Source organism: Notamacropus eugenii, chromosome 1 (assembly GCF_028372415.1).
Source record: "Notamacropus eugenii isolate mMacEug1 chromosome 1, mMacEug1.pri_v2, whole genome shotgun sequence".
Classification (NCBI taxonomy): domain Eukaryota; kingdom Metazoa; phylum Chordata; class Mammalia; order Diprotodontia; family Macropodidae; genus Notamacropus; species Notamacropus eugenii.
In genome coordinates, this window is record NC_092872.1 from 67,548,433 (window position 1) to 67,571,775 (window position 23,343).

Genomic DNA, 23,343 nt, shown 5'->3' on the forward strand with positions numbered 1-23,343 from the left:
GAAAGCTAAAAAGAAATAAATTAACAAATTGGAAAAAAAAAAACTAGAGAAGCCTTATATGGACTGATGGAGGCTAAAGAAAACAGAACTAAGACAAAAAAAGGGAAAAAACATTAAAAAAATAATTTAAAAAGTGCATTGCACTGAATAACCGTGGTTCTGGAGAGAAGAGGATGAAATAGACATCTTTCCTCTTGGTAGAGAGATGGGGGCCTGTGGCTACAGAATGCTGCATACACTGTCAGAATTGTTTGCTTTTTTGGTCAGTTTTGCTTAACTAGTTTTCTGTGTTACAAAGGAGGGTTCAGTGGAAAGGAAAGAGTATAAAAGGATTTGGCTGTGGCATAAAAAAGGCACTACTTTTCTTAAACGGGGAGAAAAAGAGACTAAATCAGGCTTCTGTGTAGCATATAAACAATTATTAATGATCCTTGGTGGTAGGAGGTGGATAATTAAAATCCAATAAATTTCAATAATTATTTATTAAGTCCCCACTATGTGTAATGCTCAACAACTGCATTTTCCTTACTCCTCTCTCCATAATTGTTGATGTATGCATTCTCATTGCTCCTGGATATGCTAATAAGCCTTGATAAAGACAAAGGGAAGGAAGACAGGAGGAGGAAGAATTGTGGACCTAGGTAATCAAAAAATTAACCTCCGATTAATTGAAATTCAAGTGTACTTCAGTAATGCAAAATGGAAGGGAAAGAAGGGGAAGATATTGAGAATGACACCAAGAAGGGTAGGCAGCTAACTGGGAATGAGAGGAACAGAGCTATTAAGCATTTTTTTTGGACCACTTACTTATTTTATTCAGAACAAGGAACTGATTTCAAGTATCATTGCCTTATTTCAATTGAACTTAGCTGGTTTCATCTATTTCTTTTTCCACCCTTTAAATTTCAGACTTATGGGCATATGGTCACATACATACTTAACATATGAGTTATTTTTTATTTAAAATTTATGAGAAAACCACAATGTACTTTATGAAATACAATTCTTGCCTGTGCCTTAAAAATATCTCCTCCCTCCTAACGTTCTCTTGGTTACATCACACCATCAGTCCTGGAGTCAGGAGCATTTGGGTTGGAATGCTGTCTTAGCTCACTTGAAAGTCTCTCCACTTTTCTTTACCTTAGATTGTTCATCAGTAAAATGAAGGAGTTGGACTGAACTTCTAAGGTCCCTTTGGACTCTTGATCTGTGGTCCTATGATCTTTCACCATAAAACAAAGGGAAAATTACTAAATGGCACAGGTCATACATGTTATTTGGAATATGAAAAATATAAGGATCTGGGTTTGGACAGAATCTTATTTATGCTTGGGTCATCCAAAAGAGACTATTAACACAAACAGCCTCCAATTAGAAATCTGTTCAGTGCAGGAATTTAATAAAGTGATTAAATAGCTAAATACAATTAAAGCACATTTAAACATGTCTTTGAACATACACAAAATAGTAACAAATAATATTTGTATTGGCATAGTGCCTTTTATTTTAAAGTGCTTTAGAGACTTGTACAATTATCTAGAAACAGTGGTTCCCTCTTTTTTTGTCTTGTAAGGATATGTCTTTAGTGTCATCTAAATTTTAAGAAGCTGTCTTCATTTTCTTTTACACTTAAGTATCCTCTTCCTCATATTCTCTCGCTAATATTCCTTGGCACTTTAAATATATGCAAATCATTGATTTATCTGTTTTTTAAAATGCCTTATTTTCGTTACAAATAAATGTCAATACACTTCTTTTTCCTTGCAGAAATAATCCTTCCTCAGCTTGATTCCTAGTGAGCCCCCCATACTCCAACCACCCCACACCAGGCCCTGCTCTGAAAAGCCACAGTCGATGTGAAGCATAAGTTACACTAAGACCTGGCTAGGTCTTGCCTTGGAATTTCATCAGTTCAGGGAACTCCCTCTACTATATAGATGAGCAACTTGTCTTTAACATTTAGTCTTAAAAGATCTAAGTGCCTGAGGCACTGAGAACTTCAATGATTTGCCCAAGATCGCTTAGCCAGTATGTAGGATAGGCAGAATTGGAACTCAGGTCCTTCTGAATGGTACACCAGTATGCTACCTACTATATCCCTGTTACCTCTCACGACCTACTTATCGGGCACAATTGACTTAGAGCTGATGAGTAGCTCTTTCTGTAGGGGACCATCAAATGCTAAGTAGTCACTGAATGAAATTGAAGGACTGCAGACAGAGGTTAAATAGAAATATTTCAAGGGGTCAGAATTTTGAGATTTTATTTAAGCGAATTTCTGTCCATTTCTTTTTCTTTTTATGGATTAAAGGTAGCTTCTAGGAAATATTATTATTTTAGTCATAGGGTCAAAGTTGTCGCACGCTTATGTGTCATCCATTTGGATTTGACAGTTATATTTTAGGGCCTAGGGGTGGGGAACCTGAGGCCTCGAGGCCACATGTGGCCCTCTAGGTCCTCAAGTGCAGCCCTTTGACTGCCTCTAAACTTCACAGAACAAATCTTTTCATTATTAAGGGGGTTTTAACTCTAACTCTAACCCCCTTAGGCAATGGAAACCAATTCAACTTCAAATGTCTTACCTAAACCAAGGAGAGTGTTCTGGATAATGTCTGCAGAGGACTGAAATTCCAAGAGATACACCCCTATGGTTGTCACCAACTGCATAAAATTAACTCTGGATTATTTGTATTAATGGTGAATGGTTATAGGGATAATCCAAAGACAATTAAAAAATCCATGATACTGGACTTTGGAATGTGGCTTTGTATTTAGGTCTATAAATAGGTATGGATTCCTGGAAATTCATTGTCATTGAGCAGGGGGTGAGGGTGGGGGGAAGAGATCATAACATTTCATTATGAATATCTGATTTAGGAATAGTTTAATTTCATATTCACTATCCACATCTTGGACATTCCCCATACCCTAATAGAGATAGGCCGAGTTGCTTATATCCTGTTGCAAAGTACCAGCCCAAGTCAACCTGCTCACTTTTTTTTTTTTAACTTTCCCACTTTTTAAATTTACTTTATTGTAGCTTATACTTTCCTTAGGTGGATGGGTATATTTATATGTTGGGTTAGAGACAGGGATCAGATCTATGATTTCATTGGTATGGGCAACTCCCAGATGAGAAAACTCCTTCTACCAATGCAGAATGGTACCTTCTCCACCAGGATTAAGTGACTTGCTTAGGGTCACAAAATCAGAATGTGTCAGAGGTGGCCACTGAGCCCTGCCTATGAGGCTAGTTCTCCAGCTACTGTGGCAAAAGGAAACAGTCAATGAGAATAGATTTTGTTATCCCCTCTGCTTAATTATATTAGTAAGGACTTGAGAATAAGATTTTTTTGTGGACAAGCCTCGATGCCAATATTCTTCCTATCCGTGGAGAATTAGCTGCTTATCTGCACATATATACTCTCAGAAATTTGGTGAGATAAGACCATTTTCAGATGCTCTTCGATAGCTGGTGCTGGGTTAGATCTTGGCACATGCATTTCAGACTGTGTAACCATCTGAGCATGTTATTCCAGAGCCTTTCTCTGTATCCCCCCAAAAAAGATAGCAACTCAAAAATTCTGGCAGATTGATGACACACATATCCACAAGGCTGAACGTAAAATACCATTGAATTTGCATTCTGATCCTTCAGCTTCATCCATGGAGTCTGAAGGGCTAAAATTCTAGGATGCAAATCCCTATGACTGGCATCCATCACAAACAAAGAGAATTCCTTTTTAGTAGGGTTTCATCTTTCTAACAAAGCTTCTCCTTTTCTGATCCTGCCATGACAGGAATGATCTTTTGTTGACAAAGTTTTTGTTCCTCATGATTCTAGGTCTGTAAGGACAGTAAAGGGAGAATGATGCCAAAGGGAATGATCCCACCATCAATTCAGTCAGCCTAAGGCTCCCTCCATGTAGGGGAAGCTGGATCACTGATGTTGCAACAACTTCTTAGTGTCTTAAAGATGGCAAAAAGAAAAAAAAGGGGAAGCTGGCCTTGCTTCTGAAGATTAGTTTGTTGAGTCACATTCAACTCTTTGTGACTGCATTTGGAGTTTCTTGTCAAGGATGCTGAAGTGATTTTCCATTTCCAGCTCATTTACAGATGAGGAAATTGAGGCAAACAGGGTTAAATGACCTGTCTAGGCTCACACAGCTGGTAAGTATCTGAGGTCAGATTTGAACTCGGGAAGAAGAGCCTTGCTTAACTTCAGGCCCACCTGTGTCACTGTGCCACCTAGCTGCCTTTAAGAATACTTTACTCATTTTCAAACTAATAATGGTTCAGTGATCCTTTGTCAGTAATTTAAAACTATGATGCCACCCAACTCCCCCCCCGACCCCCCCCCCTCGCCAACGTGGAGACAGAAATGAGCAGTGCCCTTTAAAGGCTGTAATGAACAGCTTGTTTGTGTAATTAGAGAGTAATTCTTAATAGGGGGCAGAGCTCAGGGTCCCAGTGACTCCAACTGGCAGGATTTGATTATACCCATCACAGAGCTTCTCTTGGCAGTTGCATCAGATTGCTGGCAACTGAGCAGAACATCAGTTTGGTGTTTTATGCTTTACCTCTCTGACCAATGCCCTTCGGTATTCCTAAAGTGACCATGTGGTATGCACAGAGTGTTCAAAGGACCCTAGGATCATTTACAAATTGTTTAATAATTCCAGAGCACTAATGATGAATGTTACTTATTTCCTGACAGGTGATAGAATAAATATATAGAATGAAATGCATTTTTGGACATGTTTAACATGGGAATTTGTTTTGACTATGCATATTTGTTATAGGGACTTTCTTTTTTCCTTCCTTCCTTTTCTCCCATCTTTCTTCCCCTTTATTTCTTCCTCCTTTCTCTTCCTTCCTTCCTTCCTTCCTTCCTTCCTTCCTTCCTTCCTTCCTTCCTTCCTTCCTTCCCTCCCTCCCTCCCTCCCTCCCTCCCTCCCTTCTTTCTTTCTTTCTTTCTTTCTTTCTTTCTTTCTTTCTTTCTTTCTTTCTTTCTTTCTTTCTTTCTTTCTTTCTTTCTTTCTTCCTTTCTTCCTTCCTTCCTTTCTTTCTTTTTCTTTCTTTCCTCTTGTTTTCCCAATAAAAGGAGAAAAGAAGAAGAAAGAGAACGTAAATGATTATTATTTTTTAAAAAAATTAATAAAAATCATGTAATTTTGGTGAATGTCCTCTCTACATTCTTGGATCCTGGCCCACTTCTAGGGGCTTTAAGAATGGTTCCAGAATCCAGAGACTATATAAAACAGTTCCATTCCCATGGGTACATGAAAGGACAACAGAGAGAGCAGCAGGGAAAGGCTCTTCACTCTTCTTTTAAAGGCTATAAGAAAAGGGAAAGCGAAAACATTAGACTCCAACATTTAGATCTAGAAGAACCCTTAGTCCAATCTTTGCATTTTACAAGTGAAGAAACTGAAGTCCAAAGAGATGATGTGACTTGCCCAAAGTCACTAAGGTAGTAAGTGGCAGGCCAGGTTTTCTGCCTCCAAAACCAGTACTCTTTCCATTGGACTATGCTGCCTTGTTTATTTTGAAGCACTGGAATTTCCTGGAGAAAATGATATTCAATCTACTTCAATAAAAATCTTCAATCTACTCTTTTGCAAAATCTTGTCGTGTGGATATTTTAGGGCTTTTCCTTGTAAGACTTATGTAATGTATTTCTCAAGGACATTCCCATTTAGTTCCTAGGGACAGAATTAGCTGAATCTCAATTATTCTTGGCCTCTAGGGTAAGGGAATAATTGAAAGGTAGAGAAGATCCATATAATGTCATCCTCCTATAGTGGGATTGACTGTTAGACTTAGAGTACAGCCATGGTCAACACCTCCATATGAACTCTTCTTTCAATCTCCCATCTTCTCCAACAAATTATCTTTAAAATCACTCCCTCACTCTGCTTTAGTTTTGATCTCTCCATATCAATGCATTCCCTCCCTACTGCCTAAAAATGTGTCCAAGTCTCCCTGAACTTTAAAAATAAAATCTCTGGTCGTATGATCTCTTTAAAATGTTGGTCTATTATTTGTCCTCCCTTGCTCAGGCAAACACTTTGAAAAATTGGTCTATATTTGTCATTAGTTCTTCCTTAACCCTTTGCAATTTGGCTTCTGACCTTCAAATGAAATTCCTCTTTTCAAAGTTACTTACTTTTTGGATCTTTTGAATCTTTTCTCCATTCTCATAACTCGACTTCTTGGAAGCATTTAATACTGTTGACCCCTTTTTCCTCTGGGCTTTTGTGATACTTACTATTCTCTCTTGATTTTCCTCTTATACATATGGCCCTTTTTCCATCTCATTTGATGGTTCATTGTCAATACTGTGCCATCAAACTGTACTCCAAGGCTTTGTCTTGGGCAGTCTTCTGTTTTCTGTCTATATTCAGTGGCATTTTTAGCTCATATAAGTTTCATTATCATTTCTCTGCTAATGACACTATAACAGGTCTCCCCAAAGTCTTGGTGCAGTTTTTTAGATGATCAAAGTTTAAAACAGCACCAAGATTTTTGGGACACGCTATGTAGCCAGCCCTAGATTATTTCCTGAGGGCCAACCCTTCATGGCCATAGGTATCTCAAACACGATGTCCAAAACAGAACTTTTCTCCTAATCTCACTCCTTTTCTATACTTTTCTATTTCTGTGGAAGGCACCAACATCTTTCTAGTCATCCTCAACTCCTCACTTTTGCTCACTTCTCATAGCCAAGTCATTCTTGTCATATTTCCCTCTATAACATCTCTTCCATTTGTCCCCTTCTTTCACAGCCAACACCTAATTTCAGACCCTTAACACTTCTCACCTGGACCATTGCAATAGTATCCTAATTGGTCTCCCTGTCTCAAACTCTTCCCCCTCTCCATCTTCCACACAGGTGACAAAGTGATTTTCTAAAGTGCAAGCAAATCTGATCATGTTATTACCCTAGTTAATAAATTCCAGTGGTTCCTTATTAGCTCTAGGATCAAATATAAATTCCATTTGCCATGTTCTAACAACACAGTCCTATCCACTTTCTAGTCTCATGACACATTATTTCCCTTCATGCACAGCATAATCCACATAAACTGGCCTTACTGGTTCTCACACACGCCTTCCACCTCCCGTCTCCAGGCTTTTGTACTGGCTCTCCCCCATGACTAGAAGGCAGTCTTTCCTCACTTCCACCTCTTAGGATCCCTAGCTTCCTTCAAGGGCAAGTTTGAACATCACCTTTTACATGAAGCTTTTCCTATTCTCTCCAGAAACCACTTTATTTACCCCCAAATTATCTTATATCTAGCTTATAGGCATTGACATAGAAAATGCAGATTCTTTTACAAATGAATAATTGCCTGTACCTTTGTTTATATAACTGTAATTTCACGTATCCCTTCACTAGATTGTAACTTCCTTGTAGGTAGGGACTATTTATTTTTTTGCCTTGGTTCTCCCAGTTTCTATAGCAACACCTGGCACATGTTACTTAAAAAAAAAAAAAAACAACAAACCGTTGATTGAGTGGTAGAAGGCGTACCTTATGTTGAGAGTCATAATACAGGAAAATCACAAGAGCCATCATGATACAAGAAAAAACCCTATATATTTTTATTTAAGTTACTATCTTCAACCCCTTAGCAATCTTCAAAAGATTACATAAGGCATCATGAGATTATTTGAATTTCCCTCTTCTCTGCTCAAGTCTACTGGAGGTAATGGGCAATCTGAGATGACCCCAAAAGGTAGCTGAATACAAGAAAATTAAGAAGCCTAGATAACTGGAAAACTAGAGCATGACATGCTGTCTCCCTTGCTCCATTAAAGTTATCCTTATTCATTTTTGATGAGACTAGCCACATTGATGAAATGATAGATCCGTTTAAAGGGGACCTAATTATCTGCTTCATAGCAGATCAAAAGAGCCAACCAGCTGGTGGTCAATCTTCCAGTGTTATTTCTGATACCTTGGACAGCAGACACACGCACTATCCTCAGGCTTATATTTACAGCCTTCTCAATGTGGAATCTACTCCCTCTTTGGGCACAGAGCCTTGAGACTTCCATGTGACCTCCATTCCACAATGAACGAAGCTTTTGGTGACAGCTCTACTGATTTACAAATTGTCCTTTTCACAGACAACATTGAGCTAAGGGTAAGAAAAACTCCAAACGATTCCTGTGGAAATCCACAGCAGAGCAAAATGGATTGGCCTAACTTTCCACATTCAAAAAATAAAGCAGGTAAAAACCACATTTCTCAGATGACAATATGCAGTGGAATAGGCAGGTTGTCTATCAGTCCGTATACAAATGTGGAAAAGCTCTGAAGATGAGCTAGAATTAAGGAAAAAGAAAGAAGGAAGGAATCAGGGTAGATCGCCTTTGGGAAATTTCCACTATTCTTCAAGCAATGCTATATGAATACTATGATCTCAGAAGAATGATGAGTAACCCAAGGATAGGAGGTAGGTATATCTAGGTCACAGCACATTTCTCAAGACACAGTGTAAAAGCCATAAAGAAGGATATGTTTAACTGGAATAGGAGACTGACTGATCATATATCAAGAAAGCACAACAAGGGAGAAACAGGTTATTATATATATATATATATATATATATCCTAGAGTTGGTAATAAAACTGAAAATCCTCGAGTATGTCAGAAGGGACTTCTGTGGAGGATTTATGAAAGACAGAGAAGAATCATGTGGCATCCAAAGTTTGGAGGTTTTGAGATGCATGAAGACTCACATAGATCATAGCAATACATTTAGATCTGAAAGGAACTTCGAGGCTAGAGTTCAAACATTTCATTTAAGTGTTTTAAGGGTAAGTGGTTTACATAGAGTAACACAGCTGGCATCTAAGGCCAAATCTTAACTATTATCTTCCTGAATCCAAATCCAGTGCTTTTTTTCACCACTAGACCACCATTCTTAGTTTGTGGTCACAAAAACAGTCAGATTTGGCCTTTGGGCAGTGGTTTACCAAATCCTAAATTTACACAACAATTTGAGGGGCCATGAGTTCATCTGGAAGGTGGTACAGTGATGGGTAGAACACTAGGGAAATCTGAGCTCTGATTCTGCCATTAAAAAAATGTAAAAACCATTTTTAGCTCATGGGCTGTACTAAAAAACGACAACAACAACAACAACAACCCAAAAAACACCAACAGGTGGTAGGTTGCATTTGGCTCTCAGGTCTTATTGTACTTATCCCTAGCTTATATCTCTCACAGGCAGAACCTCTGGAAATGATCAGAAAATAGGTGGGAAAAATCACAAGCTAAGAGGTATAAGAGGTAAAGTTCAGTAGCAAAATCGTCTTTATATAAACCGTATTGGATTGTATAGACTCCTTATGAGACCAGCTGGAAGACTTCTCACTCAGTGTAGGTACATGTTTTGTGCATCAGCATATCAATTTACAATAATTGGCTAAAATAATCTTCGTAGAATTTGTTTTAAATAGGTTCTTTTTCTCCCAGTCTTCTCTTCTCACTGAGTTCCCTGAAAAGAGTATTTAGGTCTTGGTCACATCTACTGCAGACGGTATGCCACACAGAGGATAATGTCAGAAGTCCCTTGGATGTGACACCAGACGTGTTGATTAACAATACTGTTTTGTAAACAGTTACCTACTTAGAATTTATCACTTTAGGCCTGCACTGAAGACCAGGTCAAATCCAGTTCATACTCATACCCACAACTTTAATGGACTGAGGTTTAGCAACACAAAATATCCCCAAACGGACTGATTTTTCATGTATATTTGTTTCTAATTGCTCATGAAGGGTTTTGTAGCCCACAAACCCAATCATAATGGTGGCTTTTCCCCCTCTCTGTGTGTTCTCATTTCAATTCCAGTTTTCTCCCAAAGTTGCTGTATAGGAGCATAAGATCGTGCATTAATCAGAATGACATGTATGGATCATGCAAAGAATAGTGAAAAATGCCCAGGAGGTGCAAGTTGGCTGTAGAGTGTTACTAATGAGGATGTACATGCAAAGAATATGTAAAAGGCATCATCCTCATCATCAAGGAATTATGGGAACAGAGAAGGAGGTGGTTTGACCTTGTCACTTCATGGTCACATAGCAAGTTTGAAAGATATTAGATGGAAAGTGTGACTGGTGACTTTGTATTTCAAATATTAAACAAACCAGAGGAAGGTTTCTAGTGGACTGAGTAGTCTCTATCCAGAATTCAGACATGTATAAGAATCATACTGGATGTAGAAGAGATAGGACTTTGCTTCCTGTCGTCCCCATCCCCATCCCACTATTCAAGGCAATGTCCAAAATGCTAAAGTATCCTATTCAGCTAAATTCTATGTGTTAAGTGACCAGTATTGACATTCACAACATTTCATACCCCCTAAGTCCAGGCCAGTTCAATTTCATCCTTGGCTTTGTGTTCAGTTTATCAAGTTTGGGAGATAAGAGGTATTAGATTGACTACCAAACTGAAGGTCTACAGAGCTGTTGTGCTGACCTCGTTGTATGCCTGTGAAACATGGACAGTCTATCGGTGCCATGCCATGCCAGGAAACCGAATCGCATCCATTTGAACTGTCTTAGGAAGATTCTGAGGATCACCTGGCAGGATAAGGTACCAGACACTGAAGTCCTTGCTTGAGCTGAACTGCCAAGCATTCAAACTCTGCTTCAGAGAGCACAACTCTGATGGGCTGGCCACATTCTTCGAATGCAAAATGTTCACTTGCCAAAAAAACTATTTTATGGAGAACTCACATGGGGCAGGTGATCACATGGGGATTAGAAGTGATTCAAGGACACTCTCAAGGACTTCGGATTTGACTGTGCAACATAGGAGACACTGGTAAAGGACCGCTCAGCATGGCGTGCCCACATTAGAAAGGGTGCTGTGCTGTATGAGCAAAGTAGAACTGAGACAGCACAAAGTAAATGTAGGATGTGCAAATCTGTAATATCCAAATGTTCACATGGACTATCTGTGCCCAACCTGTGGTAGAGTACTCTGAGCTCATATTGGTCTGATCAGCCACAGTCCGACACACTGAAATTTCACTTTATCATGGTGATGTCATTTTGGTCCTCTTTGAGAATGAAGGACAACAACCAACCATCATGAGTATACAAGTTTTTTTGAGAAAACCCTTACCAATCATCACCCCCAGAACCACAAAATCCCTACAGATATGAGTTCAATTTCTGCAAAATGAAGCCTTATTTTTCCTAAGGTGAGTTGAGATGTGGGGATGCGAACATTGCCCTGCTCATTGCATCATCAAAGAATTTGCAAAGCACACTGAGGCTACAGATGTTTTAGCTAATTGTCAGCCCAGCAGACTAGAGGGAGATTACCTTTCAAAGCTGCCTTATTCTGACTACTTCATCCTGAAGGTAAGCAGCGATTTTTAATGTTACTTAAACAACTATTTCAATGGTAAAAATCAGATTTTAGAATCAGATTATTAACTGTGAGAAACAATATTTTTTAGGGAGAGGAGTAGGCAATCTGTCTTGTTATATACAGAGAGCTTCCATTCAGAAGTGCATATTTTTTTAATACATTTATTAGGGGAAAATTTGAGGGGTTGGATCTTCTCTTAGAGGTTAAATGACTTGACTAGTTATAAAAGTAACTAGTAGGTGTTAGAGGCAGAACTATGAACTCAAGCTTTCCTGGGTCCCAGGCCAGCTTTCTATCCATTATGGTACAGGGAATTTCCTACATCAGTCGAAGCACAGATCTGGATTTGTTTTTAAAAAAATGTGTCTAATTAGAAAAGGCATGTGTAGTATGAAACATTATTTAAGGAATAAAAATATTTATTCCAACCCTCATCATCATAAAAAGCATTCTAGGAGGAGAAGTAAGCTGGGAAACTTTGAAAGAAGCAAAATTTGAGGAATGAAGAATACTGTAGTACAAAACATATGGCCAAAAATACTGTATTTTTAACCAGCAAGATCATTTGGGGTATTATTATACAACATTAGTTTTTTTTCCAAAACTATTTCCCCATCCCCGAACAATTGACAATACATGCATTTGAATGACATTTTAAGAACAGCAAGTATGATTCTCTTAAATACTGCAAGTTAAAAATGTTTCTGACAAAACTCCCTAAATATACATGTCTCTAGTAAGGGCTTCTACCACAATGGCAGGTGAGGAGTCCAGCAATAGGTTGTGTTTTAGACCATCCTTTGAGGGGGATATCTCGGCAAGAACATTTCTTACAGTTCAATTCATCGGGATAACTTTTACATAATACCTCTTACTCTTTCCTCTTTCCTGCTATTCAGTCTCCATATCATTTTTATTGAGAACACCTGTCTCTACCACCCATTTCTTTCCACCCCCTCCAGCAATCTTTCTTCTTCCACCCTCCCCATCCTAGCAAAGGGTTATATGAAAGTTATGGAATTCCCTTTATCCAGGAAAGATACTGATTATCCAAACGGATTTTTGAATTACTGATACGTGCCATTTCCTTTATATATATATATTTTTTTGTCTATAACTGAATCGTTTGGAGGAGGGAATATATTATATGGGCTGAGGACAAATCTACTCCTTTGAACATACAATCCTGAGAAACTAGTAAGACAAGTGTTTTCTACTGAACTAACAGTAGTATTTGGGGAGGACCAGCAGAGCAGTTTGTTTTCCTGGGGAAAAAAAAACAAAACAAAGGAAAGTTTAGACAATATGCCACAGAGGGATCATATGTACTAAACGGCAAATGTCTGAATGTCCAAAGGATTGTTTGCTAACCACATAGAGCTAAACTGCCTTTTCTTTTCCTAGTTCGATGGTACCAAAGTGAAATTTCAAAGACAAACACAACCAGGACAGAATTATTTATCACTACATATGCTGACAATATAGACAGACAGATAGACATGTAACTATTTTTTTTGAAATTGTATGTGATTCAGACCAAAGATGAGCTTTGGAAGGCCAATTTAACATATACTGTATATACCTTATTAATTTCATTCATTATGGTAGTTGTTAATTATCGGTAAAGTGGTTGGTAATCCTTAGTTTCAAGAACAGCAGCATTATAAATTACAGTATTTGGGTAGACTTTATTTTGTATGTGTGTTAACATTATGCTAGGGTTTTTAAAAATCTTTTTTTATTTTTTTATTCTTTTTGTGAAGAATTGAAAACAGAAGGTAATTAGGATAAGTAACTTGAAGGTCATTTGCAACCCGTAGCTGGGAGTCTTGCAGTATCATAGAATTCAGCCCTTTCTCCCCATTTAAAGTTTTTGCAAGTCATACAGTCAGTTCTGACTGAGGTCCAGCATAAAAATCCCTGCCCCACTTCCAAACTTGAAACAACTGAAATTTACAATCATGTGGCAGTTAGATTTTTTTTTAAAGTTACAGTTCATATACCTTGACAATCAAGATTGTCTGAGTTATAAAAAGTAAATTGCCCGTTAGCTGCATTTATCTTCTCAATAGGTCAGGACAGTGCCAGCCAATTTGTCCAGTAAAGGCATGAAAAAGTTAAGGTTTTTTTTTTTCTTAAAACACATATGTATGCAATACAGATTTCTTGTGCTAGAGAGTATCTAGAATATACAGGTTCCCAAGAAGGATTTTAAAAAATATTTTCATTCTATTCAGGACATTCAACAAGAGTTCTTTGTTACGGTAAAGTAAAAAGTCAACAGTTGTGGGGCTGATTTTTTGTTTGTCTGTTTGCAAGTAAGTGTGTGTGTGTGTGTGTGTGTGTGTGTGTGTGTATGTATGTTTCCCCTCAGTTTCTGGATTGAGGCACAAACTTCTGGACATAAGCTCTGTAAGGCATAGTAGAAACCACCAATTTGCAAATAACAAGTAATTCGCTGCGGGTGGGAACTGCTGTGTCACTCAAGAGGGGAAAATGCTTTGTAAACTGGTACACTGTGAAGTTGTGTTGAGTGAGTCATGAAATGGTGGCTTGTCTTGGTATGCGGAAGAAAAAAAGTTTGTTTTTTTTTTCTAAAACATTCCCAAGTCATCTCAACATTTGCCACAGGCTCCATTTACCTATAGCGTCAACAGAAATATTCCAGTGGCACACTCTTAGACTCTCGAAATCACAATAGAACTACCGAGCTTAAGTAAACTTCTGTTTTTATACAAAACTGAAAAGAATCCCCTCCCTCCCCCCAAATGTCTTCAAAAACAAAACAAAAAGAAAGGAAGATCCTTTCACCTCCATGGACTAGTGTGGATACAGTTCGGTTTATATTCATCACTGCAACCAGGGTGATCAATTTATTCCCTCATTAAGAGAAGGGATATTGTCATGCACCCTATGATTAACAGTGAAGACACAGCCTCAGTTGTGCATAGCAAGTTCCATCCTAACTTAACAACGACCAATGCAACAAGTTTTGCTCATGTTTGTAGAGCTTTGGGATTGTGTATAACTGTCTACATCTAGGAGAGCTTTATTTATTAAATAGAGTATCTCAAGTCCCTATAGCTAATACTAGTGATGAAGTTGGATTTTTCCCACTGAAAGTATCTGTGAGCCTCCAAAAGGTCAGTGTGTGCGATAAAATTGCACCAGATTCATCACCACATTTTCAAGGAAGCAGTGGTGTATGGTCATTCAGAAATATCCTTAATAGATCACCAAGGTTTCTAAAAACCACCTTTCTATTAAAGGTCATTAGGGAAGCAACACTAACCTGAGCCGTGCATTGGCCAAATAAGAATCTGATTTGTAGAAAAGCTAATCTTTCAATCTGGGATCAGTGGGCAAAGATCCTACCGAATTGTTGTCCATGTCTTTAACAGCTCCAATAGAACTTAGGCATTTTGCTGTGAAATGGCCTTTGGGTCTTAAAATAGGTAATACCTCTGCTCATGAATGTGCAAATGATCTTGGACAGCACAATGCGAGTACCACTCTGTATGATAGAAAGGTTTTTTTTGTTTGTTTCTTTTCTAAATGGAAAAAAAAATCCCTAGTCAGAAATAAACTGACAACTTTACATTCTCCTCTCTTAAAAAAAGTAAATAAAATAACATTATTCAAAATGTGAATTAGCTATGACAGACAATACAATTATATAGATACATATCAATATAGCACATTCAATCTGCCAAAAAATGAATGATTACAAAGCCAGTATGGATGCTGCCATAAATATAGAGATGTATGTACAATGATTATACCATTCATAATTGCACTATACCTACAACCAGTTTTTGTTTTAAATTTTAAATTACAGATTTTTTTCGAGGGAGCAAAAAATAAGTAACCTTTGTTTCTTGGGGTTGGGAGAGTTAAGAATGAAAACATTCCATTAAGGTTTAAACTTTGGTACTCAACTAACACATCATTAATTTTTCCCCTCTCCTCTCTGCTGCCCCAAACAGTGATTTCCAGGTATATTTATCCTAGATCCTGATGGTATCCCAGGAAATCAGAGCAGCATCATGGCCAGCTTCTTTCTGGAAGCTTTACTAGACTCATGGTTTATCATTTTTAATCACATTTCAAGTCAAGCTGCTTCATAGAGGCTCATTGATACATGTGATTTCTTTTTCCTTTTGTTTTAAAAAAAATTGCACATTTAGAGTTCCAAAGTTCCTTCTTTACAGGTTCAATTACATAAATAAATCTATAGAACACTGAGAGGCCACTTTAGAGTTAAACCCATTCATCTCCCCTAAATCCTTGGAACTAGTCACCACTTCAGTAAAGATTTCTGAATTGGATAAGTAGTCAGTGACTTCCAATCTTACAACTAAAAGGTGCCATTATAATACTATAAACATATGTTCTCAGCTGCTTGACTCTACCTTAGAGGGAGTAACTGAGCAGAATAAGACTGTATTCAAGTAAGGAGAACATAAACAGAGTTCATGGTGCACCTCACAGCATGTTCACGCAGTGCTGTTCTGGGTGTCAAAAATGAAAAACTACCATAAAGGCAAAGAAAATAGTGGACCATGAGAGCTGAATCTACACTTATTTGATTTCTGGCGGTTGTCTTAGCTGGTTCTTTCTCAACCAGTTCATTTTAGCTTTGCAATCTTGGTCATATTTTATATTTTATGATATTAGAATTTCTATTTTATTTTTTATAAAAAAGCCAGCTTTGGCAACACAATTTTTATTTCTCAAAAGAAAGTATTTTAAAAGTGTGAAGCAAACACACTCAAAACCAAAGAAAAGGAAGAAAGTTTGAAATAGGAAGGGAAAAGAATAAGAAAAACAACCACCTCTAACAAGGTTCCAGGCTACAATCACTGGGGAATGTAGTGTCTGTTGGCATATTTGTTTGGCATCTGCAATTTAAAAAAAAAGTCAAAAAGAAAAATGGCACACAGTAAGTCAACAGGAGGGTCACTTGTTTTTGTCTTTTCAATTACATTACTGTCTTCTGTGCATTTCTCTGAATTACCAAGGTATGGCTGAAGGTAAAATCCCAAAGAAATGACACTTCCCTATTTGAGGATTATTTAGGCCCAAAGTGAGAAAAGACAGTATCAAAAAACATATGGATTTTATACCCAGGTCAATAGTTTAAAAACCACAGTAGTAATACTTCTGATCCTTCAGAAAAAAAGTACATACTGTTAAATTAGGTTCATGAATGATGGCTTAAGTTGAAGGACATTTTTCCTGTCTATATCACTCAAGAAAAAAATACTTTACTGAGGAATACAACTGGGGAAAGAAGGCTATTGTAACCTCAGAAAAATTAAGAGAGAGAGAGAAACAGGCAAGGAAAGGAAGGGAACAAACTCTTTATACTCATTATCAAAAAAATAAAATAAAATAAAAAAAGAAAAAACCCAAACCCCTATCCTTTGTGAGTGCATTATTGAGAATTTAAAATACATTGAGTCACAAGGTTTTGCCTAAAAAAAAGAGAGAGGAAATGTGCTGGAAATGTACTTCAGCGTCTTTTGTTTTTCCTTCTCATAGTTTAAATAAAATCATAATATTTACTACAAACTCTGTGGACACTTGCACAGAGTCCAGGACAGCAATAAATTAGTATTATGCAAATTGTTTTTCACAGATAATACAGTCCCTCTTGTATTCATCAATTGGCCTCAAGTTTAGAAAGGAAAGGGAAAGAGGCACGTCTAGATATGTCTATGAGGCACATCTAGACCAGGTTGTACTCCTTCAGATTTAACTGCAGGATGGTGTCCTTGACGGCGGCAAAGACAAAACGGATGTTTTCGGTGTCTGTGGCGCATGTGAAGTGGGAGTAGATAATTTTGTCACTGTCTGGGTTCAGATCTACGAACATCTTCAAGATGAATTCTCGTGCTGCTTGTGCATCTCGCTGGGGTCCTGTGAGTCAAAGGAAAAAGGGAGAAGTTAGTTTTACATTAGTGACAGTTCTTCTTACTTCCCTATAAGACTTCTGAATAGTGTCTTAACTAGAAAATTTTTCACCTGCAGCGAAAAATATAGAGGAGTGAAGATAGAGGAAGATGGGAGGTAGTAGCAGCGGGATGTTGCAGTTTATCTATGGGTAGAGGTGAAGATGCCAGAGGCAGTGTAGTGTGGTCCTTACCCTCATGGGATTTGGAATGGTGGAAGTGAGAGACCTCCATGGCAATAGCATTCCTGGAGATTGTAGCTCAGGTTTATACCTTACAGTGTTTCGATGTGACATAACAGCCAGAAATGAGGTGGAAGGATGGCGGGCCACAGGGAGAAAGTGCATCCTTCCAGAGAAAGACGCATGCCCTCCTCCCTGGGGGAAGAAGCCATCCTACCATGGGAGCACCCTGGATCAAAATTTCATTTGCCCCACATTTGTTATGAATCTATATCTGATGTTCATGCCCATATATCGGTCTGAAATTTATTCAATTTTCAAAAGAATTTATTAAGACCTGGAAACAATAATAAATAAGATGAATCTAGAGATTCATGAAAAGGCTTACGTGAACTGATGCAGAGCAAAATAAACAAGAAAACAATACATCCAATGGCTACAGTTACAGGAATGGAAAGAACAAGAAGAGCAAAGCAGGTGAACCTAAATTTGATGATTAAGTTTGGCTTCATGGAGGAATTTTAAGGTTACCTTCCTTCCTTCCTTGCAGATAATATAATGTTCTTTGGATGAATTAGTTAGTTTTGATGAATTTTTCCTTTTTTTTTTTTTTGCTAAAAGAATGGGAGTGGAGGGAGAGTAATACACTGGGAAATTCAAGTTATATTAAAAAAATCAATAAAATTTCATTTTAAAAAGACCATGATGCACACACACACACACACACACACACACACACACACACATATCCACCATTAGCTATAAAACAGAAAAAGTTATGATCATCATACTTAAGAAATTTTCAATCTAGACTTTTACTTTAAAAAAAAAACAAAAGGAAATACAAACACCTTATAGACAAAATACAAAAAAATACAAAGGAATGCAGAGAGGGAGGGAAAAGGAGAAAGAGAGAGAGAGAGAGAGAGAGAGAGAGAGAGAGAGAGAGAGAGAGAGAGAGAGAGAGAGAGAGAGAGAGAGAGATTTAAGTGATTTGTTTTTAAATAGACTCACTCTCTTTATTAATTTCCTTCCAGGAGACAGGCCTAGTTACACACTTCAAATAAACTTAATCATGATTAATCACTTGTCTGAAGAGGTAAAATGGCTTGAAATAATGCTGTAGGCTAGAGCTGTTGATTTGGGAGGGGTCTTTTTAGGCTGGGGGAAGTCTATGAGTGAAGCCACAGAGATGAGAATGAATAAGATATATCCATAAGCTATTTAGTAAAGTGGCTTGGCAGAGATGTGAGGAATAGTAGTAAAAAGGAGATAAACATTCAAAGAGGTGCGGGAAAAGTAAAATTAAGAAGCATTTATTAAATGCGGGCTATGTGACAGGCACTGTGCTAATCACAAAGAAAGGCAAAGACAGTCCCTTCCCTGAAAGAGCTATGATCTAATGGGGGAGGCAACAGTTGCAGATCATCGCAGAGAGAAGGTACCACAAGCATTGAGGGACCACAAGAAGTCAACAGATTACCAATACAAGGGTGATTGACCTGAGATATAATAACAAAGCCTTATGGGGGTTCCACTAAAATCTTTCCAAACAACACCATTTTGAACATACCACCAAATGGATACCATTACTTTCTAAAATCAGTCCTGTTATACTAGCACATCTAACAATATTCCTCTACATAACCACTTTGTAGATTACTAATGTGCATAAGAACATTGCATTCAAAATATTCACTGTGTGGCAACTAGTACTTTAAAGTAAAATATGCTCATAAGATTAGGAGTTTAATTTATTTATCATGTTCAATACTAGGACATGCAGACAGTGGAGGCTTTAAAGTTTACTCACTATTCAGTTTCTTAAAGTTTTTAGATCAGCAGTTTTTAACCTGGAATTCATGTCTGTCTGTCCATCTTGATAAGTATGACAATATAACTGGTTTCCTTTGTAAACCCATTTCAAAAATCTATTTAAAAATATTATTCTGTAGAGCATCCAAAGGCTTCACCAACAGGCAAAGGGGGTCTACCACACACAAAAAGCTGGAGAATCTGTTTCAGATGACAAATGATACTTTCAAATCATCTGCAATGCAACAAATGAATTAATTTAATTCTATATTTATAAAGTATCCATTATGTAAAAGGAACTGTGATAGACAGGGTTTGCAGGTTCTTGTCACTACTCTCCCATTTACTCACATCCAAATCCCACTCATTATACTCTACAAAAATCCTACTCTTATACACCCATATGACCCCTGGACCCTTGACGGCTACATCTGTGGAATGCATTCTCTGGCAGATTCTATAAGGTGTCAAGAATGATTTTTTCAATAGGCTTGGTCTTACTTCCAAGGACTAGTTTGACTAAATATGGATAGAATAATATCAACAGGCTAGGCAAAAGGTGGTGAATTCTTTGGCTACAGGAACCAGTGAAATGGGAAAAAAAGTACAAAATGGTGCTTTCTACATCTGCAGTAATGGTAGTGTAGTGGCAGGAAAGAAAACAAAGGAAGAAAAGAATTGCAATATTTAGCCCAGAAATTGCCTCTTTTGGCAAACATTTGATCTTCTCTTGTCAATCAGAGAACATGGAAACCGATGATATACTTGTTTTGAATATACACGCACTTGAAAAACACAATAGAGTACATGGTGGAAGAGTATGAGCAATACTGCTTCAGAAAACAGTGGGGCAGGGGTAGGTGAATTAGTCTGAAGAAAGCTTGGTATGAGACCCAACTAGAAAAAACCAGAAATAAGCACTTGTAGATGAAACTAGAAGGAAGGCAACAAACAGATGGAAAATGAAACAGACTTGCTGGGAGTATCACATTTAGACAAAACACTTCACTAGCTCATAGTGCTATGTGATGCAATGAAAATGACTTAAAAGTTAGTCAGGAAAATCAGCTGACCACTTCAAATACACACGGAGGAAATTTCCATTGCAGGAGACACATTTTTGAGAACATAAAACATTATTTTTTAAGATAAAAAAAAATCATGAATGGTATTACTACCAAAAAATGTAATTTAGAAAAAAATCATCAGCTACTGAGTCACATGTTTGTTTTCTTTAAAATCTATAAGAAGGAACTGCACATACATCAAGTATATAGAAATATTTTAAAAATATGAAAAGGGAGCAGTTAACCTTTCAAAGGATGATTTTCTAACAAAAGAAAACATTTCTGTAGTCATAAGATTGATGAAGAAGTATAGGAAATAAGGATCTTGTTATGTGTAATGTTCGTTGATTACAAAAAAAGGAAAAAAAAGTTTTGACTAGATAACCTTAATGGTTTTCCCCCAATAAGGTGTCTCCCATGTACATGTCAAGATTTATATAAGATCCTTTGATAGATGCAACTTATAGCAAGAACTGTTTTCAATGATCCTCTGATTATCAAGTGAGGTACAGGACACAGCTCACTAAAGAAACAGAGTCATGGAGGAGAATTTCCCCAGAATCTAAGAGGGAAAGGGGTTTCTTTTCCATAAAACAAGAAAATTGGACTAAATTATTTTGAGGCCTTTTCTAACTCTAAATCTTGGTGAAGACTTCCAGAATTTTCTGCTGACAGCTGACATTGGGATGATTATATAAAGCACTAGAAACTACTTTGGTGAGATCTATAAGCATTTAAAAGTGACTAGACTAACAATCCACACAGGAAAACCATAGAAAGCTTCTTGTCCAGAATATGAGATCAATTTGGATGAGTTTGTGTTCGTGTTAGTGTTAGTGTGTGTGAATGTGTGTAATTTTGAACCAACACTGCAGCAGGATAATGAGATAGGCATCATAGTTAAATGGTTGGGGAGGGGGTAAAAGAAAGCAGGTGGGATTGTATTTAGGAAATGAACTGCAAGGGCAATAGAATCCTTTTCTATTAACCTGAGTTGTTCCTGGACACAAAACCCTATATTTATGACTCTAATATTCCACCATACTGCTATGTGGCTATGACTCATGGAGTTAAACAGTTCCAGAAGAACTGAAATTGTGGGTGATACCAAGGACAATGGAGAAATACGGGATGGTAGCAAGTAGGCATCATATTTCTAACAGGCATTTGAGTACCAAAAAATGGCATAAAAGAGATCATGTGAGAATTATATAAACAGAAAAGGAGGTAGATTAGCCATACAGTAAGAGTGGGGATGACAGGTGGGTACCAGTGCAGGGCATATGCAACAGTAGTACCCAGGAGATAGATGTCAGATAGCTCCTCTATGAAGGGTTCATGGGGAGATATGAGAGGAGCAGCACAGAAACTAAAAGGAAAATGGCCTTGGGAGGAGCACTCTTCGAGGGCATAGCCCTATTGATAATCTCATGGACCCATTGAGGTATGGAAGCATATACTTAGTTTTGCCTTTAATTCCTAACATAGAACTATCCTAAGCACACATAGGACATATCAGCTTCACCTTCTTTTCATGTATTAGTTTTATAATAACATTCTCCAGAAAAAAGCCATCCCATAAAGGCGTTTCCAGATAAAATGATCATTATTTTGTAATTACTTCCCCAGTTTCTCAAACTGAGTACAGTATACAGAATTGAACCTTTTCCTGATGAATTAGAGTCATTACCAGACTACAGTGCTTTTTTTTGGGTTGTGTTTGCCTTTAAAACCTCTCACTGTTCTTCCTTGCTGCTTTCACTAGGCTTGTTACCCTTTCCTAACTGTCTGCTTCTAATCTAATGAGGGCTAGGGAACCAGATAACCAAGACTGTTCAAGCTGTGTCTAAAATGAGAACAAACGGGCTCTGACTGAGGACATAAGTAATGTGCAGGAGTCTGAGTGCACTTTGTGACACCCATTCTAGTGACTCAGACATTCTGCGTTCCTCCTTACTTCCTGGTCCCTGACAGTGTTGTGCATAGACAAAGATAGCTGGCAGGTGACTCTGGATAATGCAAGTATCATGCTACATTTTGATTTCCTTGTCTTATACACTTTATCTTCAAGTTTAAATTCCTGAAGATCAAAGATTTCATTGAGGTAGCTTTTCTTTTCTCATAACAATCAAGACAATAATGTAGGACCATTGGGTATTTCAGATGATAGGATTTAGAACTCCAGGTATTTTCAATATCATTTAAGATCATCAACCCCTTCACCTTGCTGATTGGGAAGTTGAAGGTCAAAGAAGAAAAATGGCCAGCTTGTTGTTACACAAGGTGGCAAGTAGACTCAAACTTAAGCCTTCTGATTCTAAGACGCCTGTGTTCTTTTTTCAGAATTCTTCTTAGTTTGATGACCAATCTTGGTTCCAGAGGACTAAGGATGAATCACTCTTCTCTTGACAGAAGGAGGGGACTATGGGTGTAGAAGGTGACATATGCTATCCTCCATGCTGGTTTTGTTTAACTCTTTGTGTGTGTGTGTTGAGTGGGATGGGCAGGGCAATGTATCAGGTAACATATGCTATCCTTTACGCTGGTTTTGTTTAACTGTGTGTGTGTGTGTGTGTGTGTGTGTGTGTGTGTTGGGTGGGGTGGGTGAGGCAGCGTATCAGAAACTAAGAATGATATTAAAAAATAGATTGGGAGACATCATAGCATAATGGCTAAAAAGCTGACTGTAATCAGGAAGTCCTACGTCCAAGTAATACTTCTGGCATGTACTGGCCTGTGACTCTGAGCAAGTCAGTCATGGTGTCTGGAGAACTCTCTAAGACTGTAAGTTGCAGGACAGGTGGCCAAGATGTTACTCATAGATGCTGTGACGCTGTGAAATCACACATCTCCTACATCTCCAAAGTACTGTGCAGTTAAGCCAGAATGTGAGGTGACCCAACCATAACAGCATCTAGGAGGAAGG

At 37.8% G+C, this 23,343-nt stretch overlaps 1 protein-coding gene across 1 annotated transcript in view; it reads right to left on the bottom strand.

The window, feature by feature from the left end:
* Window positions 1–11,925: 11,925 nt before the first annotated feature.
* LOC140501406 (guanine nucleotide-binding protein G(q) subunit alpha) overlaps window positions 11,926–23,343 on the bottom strand; it is a 397,622-nt gene continuing 386,204 nt past the window's right edge. Inside the window, exon 7 of the mRNA XM_072604982.1 lies at window positions 11,926–17,321. Coding sequence (XP_072461083.1) covers window positions 17,131–17,321 — 191 coding nt within the window. The 3' untranslated portion in view covers window positions 11,926–17,130. The remainder of the gene's footprint in view (window positions 17,322–23,343) is intronic.